The following is a 10,010-nucleotide window of genomic DNA, read 5'->3' as shown; positions in this document are numbered from 1 at the left end:
AGCAACGATATAGTCGCGCAGCTTCTGCTGCCAGGCGGGTAGCGTAAAGGCATCAGTGATCTTCATTGTTTTCCGGGAGTTAAATTCCCATCCTCACGGTCGAGAGCTCTGCCGCGCACACTCAAAATTTGGTCACTGAAGAAACCGGTACGCAAACCCTGGAAAGAATATCAGCACCAATATAAGAGAAACAGGGAGAGGCTGAGTTTGTTGGTTGTAGCACCGCATTTCGGAGCCGTTGACGATGAGGAAGACGAACGGGGGCGCTCGTGCCTCGGCGGGCGCGGGGGCCGTGCAGAAGAAGGTGCAGTAGTGGACGAAGATACTACGTCGTAAGAGAGACATTTGAGAATGGCCACTCCAGCGGCGGAGGCGTCGACTCGAACCAGCACACTGGCCAACGCAGCCACCACAACCGCGTCTGCCCGAAAAGTGCGGGTTGACGACAGCGCCACCTTCAAGAACGGAGACGGCCACAGCATCTCCTGCAAGTCCTGGAGGCCCGATGGAGAACCGAGGTGTGCCGTAAGGGCTTTAGCTTGAGTTAGCTTGTTCGGACCGTTAAGAATGAGCACGAGAGCTGGAATTTACAGTACCTCAAAAACCACAGGGATGCGGGAATTTGCATGAGGGCTGGGTTAGACAAGGTTACCAAAAAATTTGTTCGATAATGGTCTTGAAGCCAAACAGTAGAGTGGGCAAGAAAAAAGAAATTGAAATGAAATTGCCCAGCCCGCACCACCAGAGTCACAATGGGCCCGTTTTTGAGGAGTGAAGGATGACGTCTGCGAGAAGATCTTTCAACTCGTTGACTGTCCTTTCAAAAAAGGAGTTGAGATGTGTCGCCGTTAAGGGATGTGGCGGATAAACGACCATGGTACGGCTGATGCGGCTAGAAGTCCGGTGAATTCGCGTGATGACTCGCCTGCTAGGTGACAGGGCTTGATAGAATTTATCAAATAAGTATACAATATATAGCGTGCGGCGCTCTTGTAGGCTTGGAGGACAGGCTTTAACTTATAGATTACTGATGTTTATGCTGCGAGAGAAGCCAGAGAGGATTAATCTAACTGCACGGTTTTGAGTCAACTGAGTGGCAACGATTAGGTTATGTTGGTGGGGGTCCAAGTATGCTAGTTGCTTCACGGGAAGAGGTGCATGACCTAGGTTACGTTGAACTGGTGTGGTTAGCCTCGTTAGTAACCTTTATAATGTGAGAAAAATATTTGATGTCGCTGGAAGTACACCTAAATATTTCAAAAGGAGACAGAAGAGATAGCTGTACCATTCATTAAGTAGCTGTGAGAAGAATCCTGACGTCTGTGAAAAGAAATTTGGGGCGTTTTATTAGTGCAGCGCTGGTGTTATGTCATCGTTGTCAAGTCGTATCCTTCAACAGTGTTTTCTGAGTGCAAAGCTCAAACTACATGCGTCTTCCACGAGCTGAGAGTTTTTAACGTTCAGCCCTCGCGTCAACGCGTGAAACCTATCACAATGAGCCCTCAAAGTGGTCCGACAAATGAATATTTCGTATGCACCGCTTACTGTTCCTCTTTTGTTACACATCCTACGTTGTCCAAGGACCGCTATTCGCTCTGAGATAGCAATCCGAGTTCATTTTTGGAATAGCGATGGTTAAACGCGTGACATTTTGCGTCAAGACTTGTTGTTTTCGATGCGATAAGCCACGGTAGACATTCGATGTTAAAATGCGAATAGGTAGAGCGGAGACAGGAGGGCGATAGAATCGACTCGACTTGCACCCTTGTAGCTTTGTACATTGATTGCGGATCGAGATCAATGGCGCAGCCGACCGAATCAGCTCGTGCATTAACCTTACAGGGCGCTGGTGTTTCTGGCTCACGGTTTCGGGGAGCACTGCCACGGCCCCACCTACGACTTGCTGGCGCGGGAACTGGTGGCCCTCGGGTGCTACGTCTTCGCCCACGACCACGGCAAGTCGGCGGCGTAGTATTCAACCTGATGAATATTTCGCGGTCGACCGAATGAACACCTAGCCGTATGGAAAACGCCCCGATAGGTTCTCCGTTCACGCGTCAGGCTTTTTTTTTTGTGATGCATTGCCCTTACAACTTGGTATACAGAGTTTTAGCATAGAGAATATAACGTATGAGTCAGAAAATATAGAGGGTTTCAGCACAGGGGGGGAGCGCAGGCATAGGCGTATACCGGATGCCTCCAGTGCACTTCCATTTAAGGGGTGGGGTCAGATAGCGGTCAGTTCGGAGCCAAAGTACAGTAATTCGGTACACGTCTGCGCTAGTATGTCGCAGCTATGCTAAAGCACTCATATGACTCCAAACGTACTGACGGGGTGGGGAAGAGGTTCCTTTCTATGCAAGTGCTATCGAAAGCCCCGTAACTGACCTCTAACTTTTAGCAAGAACACGGTGATGACTAGCTAAGCTACATCGCTATTGAGTTCCATACTGTGATCAGAAATCCCTTTCGATCTTGGCGTCAGGAGTTGGAATGTAGTGGCGGGAAAAATTTCAAATCCAATTTTGTCAGCAATAAATGGGTCTTTTGCTTCCGAAAAAAAATAACATGGCCACAATAAAGGATGATGCAATCGATTTTTTTATTATAGGAACAAAAATTAGGTGTGGGAGACCTCTTTGTCCCTTTAACACGAAGCGGGTCAGCTATGTGAAGCTTTGTCTTGTACACTGTCGCGTCTACAGTCAAAGGAACAGCGCTAATGTTATCGCACAGTCGGCCATGGCAAAAGCAAGGGACCCCGCGCGACTGTCAAGTCCGCTGACGTCTACGTGGACGATATCCTGACTCACGTGGACGCCGTCCGGGACAAGTTCGCGGGAAAGCCTGTCTACCTCGTGGGCCACTCCATGGTGAGTCGAGTCTGCACAGCTCAGAAGCTCCCAGACATCTTGCCTTTAGCCGGGCCGAATAAGTAACTGACCACAGTAACTCTGTGCTCAGACGATCTGTACTCAGAAGGTGTTTAAAGCAAGCTCTTTCCTGACGCCTGCTGCTTTCACTACTAGGGCGGTCTGCTCGTCGTCCTGGCGGTTCAACGTCGTCCGATGGATTTCGAGGGCCTGGTTCTAGTGGCGCCTTTCTTGGGACCTGACAAGAAGGACGGCACCTGGTTCAAGGTGGGTCATGCTGTTTAGAGGGAAAGAAGGATAGCAAGGAAGGGAAAGGCGCAGAGGGCACTCAGAATGAGGGTTTCGGCTAGCTACACTGTTATGGTGGAAATGGGAGGGAGAATAAAAAGAAGCGTAGAGAAGGGAAGGAGCTCAAATGCAACATAGTTGAGAGCGTGTGGCACTGTCGTAACTTGTTACATAGGTGAGACGTCCGTAGGATGCGGAGTAGGTCGCTATAAGCTTTTATGGCTGACGATCGCCGGAGCCACTGTTGCCTCACTGTCTTAGAAATTCAAGAGACCGACGTAAGTAAAAAAACACGACCCACTGCCACCCTCCCCTCCCCCAACCCCGCCCTCTATTCCCCCGCTGTTAGAGCCAATCACCAATTAACTGACGCATTTTTGACCTTTTCCATACATACATGCTGTAGATAGGCGTAACACACATATTATTAAATATTGGCGCACTTGCTTTTAATTCTTGGACGATGGAGTGCCGAAGATTGAAACGAGGCTCTTCTACTAACCGCTGTGAAGAAGTGGCTAGGGGTCCGATGCGGAGAAATAGTTTATTTCTGGCCACGCAGACGACATTTTGGTAAATGCAAAATGAGAGTAAATAACTTGAGCTCGGATGTCCTGAGAAGGTAAGAATTTCAGGTCGGATTTAACCCTGCTTGCTCCCATTACTACCCGCCGCGATGTGTTTTATAGATATGGCGTCCGGCTGCTGAGTCGAAGGACATGGGATCGAATCCCTGCCTTGGTGGCCGCGTTTCGATGGATGCGAAATTCAAAGACGCCCGCGTGCTGTGCGATGTGAGTTTAAATGAGCCCAGATGGTCTAGATGGTTGTTGAGCCCTACTCTATACGGCATCTCTGATAGCCGCTTGACGAGACATAACCGAACGTAACAGAACAGCGGGTTCGATCCGGGCCGCAGCGGTCGAATTTCGATGAAGGCGAAATTCTAGAGGCCCATGTATTGTGCGATGTTTTGGTTTGGTTTATAGGGGTTTAACGTCCCGAAGCGACTCAGGCTATGAGGGACGCCGTAGTGAATGGCTCGCGAAATTTCGGAGTTCTTTAACGTGCACTGACATCGTACAGTACGCGGGCCTCTAGAATTTCGCCCCCATCGAAATTCGGCCGCCGCGGCCAGGATCGAACCCGCGTCTTTTCGGGTCAGCAGCCGAGCGCCATAACCACTGAACCACCGCTGCGGGGCTGTGCGATGTCAGTGCGCGTTAAAGAACCCCAGGTGGTCGAAATTTCCGGAGCCCTTCACTACGGCGTCCCTCATAGCCTGAGTCGCTTTGGGACGTTAAACCTCCATAGACCATAAACCACAAACAGCACAGAACACAACAGAACGCAATAGAACAAAACAACTCAACATAACATAACGCAACATAACATGGAATAATACAACATAACGGAGCGTAACATTGCATAACATAACACGCCTCGCCTTTCACGTTTAGTGTGGCTCTAACAAGTCTAGATACACGTATAAATCGTTTTCTTCTATGCTGCCGTCGACTTTGTGGTTCCAGATTGCCCTGGTTCGCGTCATTGGACGCCTGCTGCCTTGCCTTCCCTTGGGCACTGTGGGCTCCTATAAGGCCTGCAGGGACCCCGCGGTCATAGAGCGGATGGACAACGACCCGCTAAACTACAGCGGCAGTCTGCGCGCCGGCTATGCGGCCGCCATGGTACAGGCACTTAAGGTAAGACCCTTGAATTTGTCGATCTCCGGCTTTCAGCAGAAAAAATAAGTACAACATTCATTGTTCGGACGTTTCAGAACTGGAGAAAACCAATAGATTCAGCTGAAGTGACCGTCCTATTAAATCTTATGCGCATACATGTACTGTCTGAGTGTATTTCCGCACACTTCTTGCGTTAACGACAGAAGACTAGTGCAGCTTTGTGGAAGATGAAAAATTACGCACACAGCCGATGCGATGACCTCACGTGATAAAAGTAGAAAGAGCGAAGTATATGAAATAGAAGTTAAAAATTTACAAATTGTCGACTGCATAATCGTAGAAGAGAGACTGTGCGCGTATCCGTGCCGTCGAACGCTCACTCTTTATATTTTTTTTTCGTCTTCCCTTGCTCCTGCATCAACTATCACCTCTCCGCTGCTGGTCAACAGAAGTAACATGTTGAGGCCGTCCCTGGAACGCTCAATTTTTCAGGCACAGCTGGTTGTGGGAACATAGGATGCGTTCGGGTTAAACGAGCACATCCTTGGGAGTTCCAAATATCTTCGGTGGGATATTATTCTTAAGTTTCTATCACTTATGATGCTCATTAGGGAAATTAACTATCAGCCTTCGGTCTCTGCAATGCTTCCAACAATACTGTAGTCATTAACTGACGGAGCATTTGCAGATTATAAAACGTGTACTTCGCGTTGCAACCAAATAGGTTGTGGTAGTAACTGCTTGGTGCCAACCAACAACGAGAGGGAAATAATGGGGCAATATTTGTCTTGCTGTCCGCAGAGCGCCCATGCCGGGGCGGATGCCGTGAAAATTCCTCTTCTGATTCTGCACGGCTCCGGTGACAAGAACTGCGACCCCGATGCGTCTCGAGACTTCTTCGAGAAGGTTTGCAGTGGCGACAAAACGATCAAGGTGTGTGAGCCCCTAACATTCCACGAAGCTGGTCTCCTTAATTGGTTCGTCATTAACCACCTCACTGCCTGCTGCTGCTGTGACGTTTCGGCTGCTCAACTCGAGGTCGCGGGATCGAAACCCGGCCTCTGGGGCCGCATTTAGGTTGGGGCGAAATACAACGATCGCGCACTGTGTGATTTTATTGAACGTTAAAGGAACCCAGGGGGCCCCAATTACTCCGAAGCTCCACTGCAGGTCCTGTCTTAGGCCTTGCGCTCCTTCATTTGAATTTAAATTGTGTTCATTCCTTTGAACGGGGTCAATGTCTAGAGGAAAGTACTCAGTAGGAGGTCTTTTGGACGTAAACCCCACATACCATACCATACCATACCATACCATACCATACCATACCATACCATACCATACCATACCATACCATACCATACCATACCATACCATACCATACCATACCATACCATACCATACCATAACTGGCGAGACTACGCCACGCCATACCATGCCATGCCATACTATATCACACACACACACGCACACACGCGCACACGCGCACACGCACACAAAGGCAGGGTACGGGACGAACACAAGACAGGGTACGGGACGAGCGCTCGTCCCGTACCCTGTCTTGTGTGTGTGTGCTTCGCGCAACTACCATATATGAAGCCTTGAGACAAGTTTTCTGAATTCATTCATTCATTCATTCATTCATTCATTCATTCATTCATTCATTCATTCATTCATTCATTCATTATAGACTTTAGCACAGACAATAGGTAGACTACGTGCTGCCCTGGGTATGTCTTACCTTCCAAAGTGAGATGCTGAAATTCTTCTAAACCGAAATGGCCGTTTTGAGAACTGTGTGAGGCGATCTGTAGGATGAACGGAACTGCGCTGACCTCACCGCGTTGTTAACCTTTAATTGCGTCTACTCCGTAAAACAGATGTACAGTGGGGCTTACCACTGCCTCTTGGACGAGCCGGATGGGGTCGGGCAGCGAGTCCTGGGCGACATCGTGAACTGGTGCTCGGAGAGGCTCCCTGCCCTTCCTTCTCCGTCGGCATCGTCTTCGCAGGAGGCGCCACCGTGCGGCCGCTCTTTCTACCAGCGGAGGAGCGGTGAAGTGCTGGGAGCGATGCCTTCGAGCGCATGACGTGCATTTCTCGTGGAAATTCAAGCGATTCCGTAGACCTTTCCTTCCTTAAAATCTGAGTGCTCGAGCGACCTCCTCTGGCGCTCTTACGCCCACCCGGCTGTTTTGGTGTTCGAGGTGTTAATCAAAAGCACGGTTCTTGGGCACTTGAAACTCTGGAGGCGCGTCGATGGAGGCAACGGCCCCGATCAGCTTGGCAAACTTGCAGTGAAGCTGATTACAAAGCATACACTCGTACGTATATGCAGAAAACAATAAAAAAAATTACCACCGGCAGGGCGTTCCTGCTATATACCTATGTTGATTGCATTTTTTTTTCTTTCTGGATCGTATGGTGACTATCGGGTGACCATGTATAGCCACTTTGCCCACGGCTCTGCCCCCGCGCCACTGCCAGCTTCGTCTTCTTCGTACGCACACCAAGGTCAGTTCCTGGTTACGAAGTTCTCCCTCCTAACATTCCTTGAGGGGCCTTTCGACCGTAATACAACCGCGTTGGATAAGCGTTGCGCAATCAAATTCGCCGTTGCTAGGCTGATCGTTTGTCAAGATTATCTTGCACGCATATGATGCAATATCTATCCTTATACGGCGTCCATGTCTCCGTTCATGCAATAATTGCCAGACATTTCTGCAAGAAAGGTGGGATCTTCTAAATGTTGTGGAGGACTTCTGCAAGGCGGAAGCCCATTTCTAAAGAGGAAAGAGTAGCGAAGCGTTCATGCATTTCCAGATTTTGCCTAGCAACGATGTTCAGAACACTGCAGCGTGCAATAGAGTCGTGTCCAGCGTGCAAATCCAAGCGTGCAATCTAGCATAAGACCGTGCAACTCGCCTCGTGAAAGGAAGTTGCGGGAAAGGCGGTAATCTTATTTAGAATATAATTTTGTTCCCATTTCACTTGGTACTCTTCCAATAGTCGCTACTCTCAGTGAAGCTGTACGGAGAGGATGTCGTCATGCTGGTCAAGGCAGAAACGTGCCCCTAACGTCACTTGATTTCGTTAACGCGCCCCACACCAATGCTGCACGTATAGGAGGGCGCTAGCGTCTATGAATGACGGAGTACGTCGAGTTTGACGCGCCTCACGATCTTTATCGGCGTTTTATCCCGTCTCCGAAAAATGGTTTGGTTTGGTTTATGGGGTTTAGCGTCCCAAAGCGATTAAGGCTATGAGAGACGCCGTAGTGAAGGGCTCCGGAAATTTCGACCACCTGGGGTTCTTTAACGTGCACTGACATCGCACAGTACACGGGCCTCTAGAATTTCTCCTCCAAAAAAATTCAACCGCCGCGGCCGGGATCGAACCCGCGTCTTTCGGGTGAGCAGCCGAGCCCCATAACCACTGAGCCACCGCGGCGGCCGTCTCCGAAAAAAATACCCGTGGCAGGATTGAGTTGTAGCATGGTCGCTGTTTCTCGAACAGACCGGTTTGCGGGGCCTGTGATTGGTCGTTTGCTTTCCCACATTCCGTTGGTTTTGTCACGACTTACGTCACGATCAGATGAAATGAAAACGATACGAAATGCTACAACATACGGCCCCTGAATGCGTTGAACACCATGCACCTAAGGCGATAACAGAACAAAGTGAAATTAACAAGGTGACATGAGCACCCCTACTCGTAAAGTTAACGCGGAATAAGCTAAAGCAGCAGACGGCCTGGTTCGTTTGACTGGACAATTTCCGTAATATCCTGAAGAATAGTCGATGTCTCAACTCAGTCGTCGTCGTTGCGTGCTACGGCGTACATTGGCGCCTGAAAGAAGTCCTGATCACCGTTAGTAGCCTAAGTTATTGCCGCCACATATAAAGAATGAACGAATGAACGGACCGATGGACGGACGGTTGGTCGGATGGATGTATGGACTGATTGATTGATTGTGATGGATGGATGGATGGATGGACGGATGGACGGACGGACGGACGGATGGACGGACGGACGGACGGACGGACGGGACGGGACGGGACGGGACGGACGGACGGACGGACGGACAGTGGGAGCACACCTTTGAGACTGTGTGATGGCGGGCGCCACCAGGGCACCAGAGAAAGAGAGAGAGAGAGAGCACATTTCAAAACCCTTGGCAAAGACGAAGAACATAAAGGGCCCCCGTCGCCCCGACGCCACTGCGCTCACGCCTTTGTGAGCGCGGGTGCATAAGGCCACGCCGACATCGGAGAATCGGCCACGGCCTTGTGGGTACAGTTCATTTACCCCTTGAGGACAACAACAACGGCGGCGGGCAGCGGCGGCGGGTGACGACGACCACAATAACAACGCGTGGTCGAAAAAGAAGAAGTAGCAGCAGACAAAGGTTCTGCACCGAGGCTGCCGCGGTGACTCAGTGGTTATGGCACTCGTCTGCATACCCGGCGAAAGACGCGGGTTCAATCCCGGCCGCGGCGGTCGAATTTCGATGGAGGCTAAATGCTAGAGGCCCGTGTACTGTGCGATGTCAGTGCAGGTTAAAGAACCCCAGGTGGTCGAAATGTCCGGAGCCCTTCATGAACTACGGCGTCCCTCATAGCCTGAGTCGCTTTGGGACGTTAAACCCCCATAAACCAGGAAGGTTCTACACCGTGCAAGCGACGCCCGGGAATGGCCACTCCAGCGATGGAGTCGTCGACCCAAACGCCCAAACTGTGCTCGTTGGCGACAGCGGCTCCTTCAAGCACCGCCTGCAAGGCCTGGAGGACCGATAGAGAACCGAGGTTAGCAGCAAGGGTTTGAAATGAGTTTGTTTTTGGCCGGTGTGTCAGGTGCGAATCACGTTACACAGACGGAGGTGTAAAACTACAGAACGAGAGTTGGCCCGACGCTATACGCGTCACTAGCAACTCAGAACAGCGCCGGTATTATGTTTGTAAAGGCGTGTACATCATTTCTGTTTTCTGAGTGCTGAGCCCATCTACCGTACACGACGCCTGCAGCTTAGCGCAGAGCTGGTGGTTTTCCTTGTTGTCTCCTTTAAAGCTGTGTTTTGTGAGTGTTTTTATCGGCGCCTTCTATGTGCTGGGCACCTCTTGAGCTCAGCCACCGAAACTATTTGCGGTATCCTTAACCGGCTTGG

At 50.3% G+C, this 10,010-nt stretch overlaps 1 protein-coding gene across 1 annotated transcript; it reads left to right on the top strand.

Annotated features, from left to right (window-relative positions):
* The first annotated feature begins 248 nt into the window (after nucleotides 1-248).
* Nucleotides 249-6,936, top strand: LOC149335214 (monoglyceride lipase-like). The gene is made up of 7 exons (XM_089553767.1): nucleotides 249-518; nucleotides 1,843-1,955; nucleotides 2,737-2,873; nucleotides 3,030-3,140; nucleotides 4,694-4,867; nucleotides 5,651-5,782; nucleotides 6,727-6,936. The coding sequence occupies exons 1-7, from the start codon at nucleotides 352-354 to the stop codon at nucleotides 6,934-6,936; spliced, it is 1,044 nt and encodes a 347-aa protein (XP_089409893.1). The 5' UTR covers nucleotides 249-351.
* The last annotated feature ends 3,074 nt before the right edge of the window (nucleotides 6,937-10,010 follow it).

This window comes from Amblyomma mixtum, chromosome 7 (assembly GCF_055824585.1).
Source record: "Amblyomma mixtum isolate Tamu chromosome 7, ASM5582458v1, whole genome shotgun sequence".
NCBI lineage: Eukaryota > Metazoa > Arthropoda > Arachnida > Ixodida > Ixodidae > Amblyomma > Amblyomma mixtum.
The sequence above is the reverse complement of the archived record's forward strand: the minus strand, read 5'-3'. Positions and strand labels throughout refer to the sequence as shown.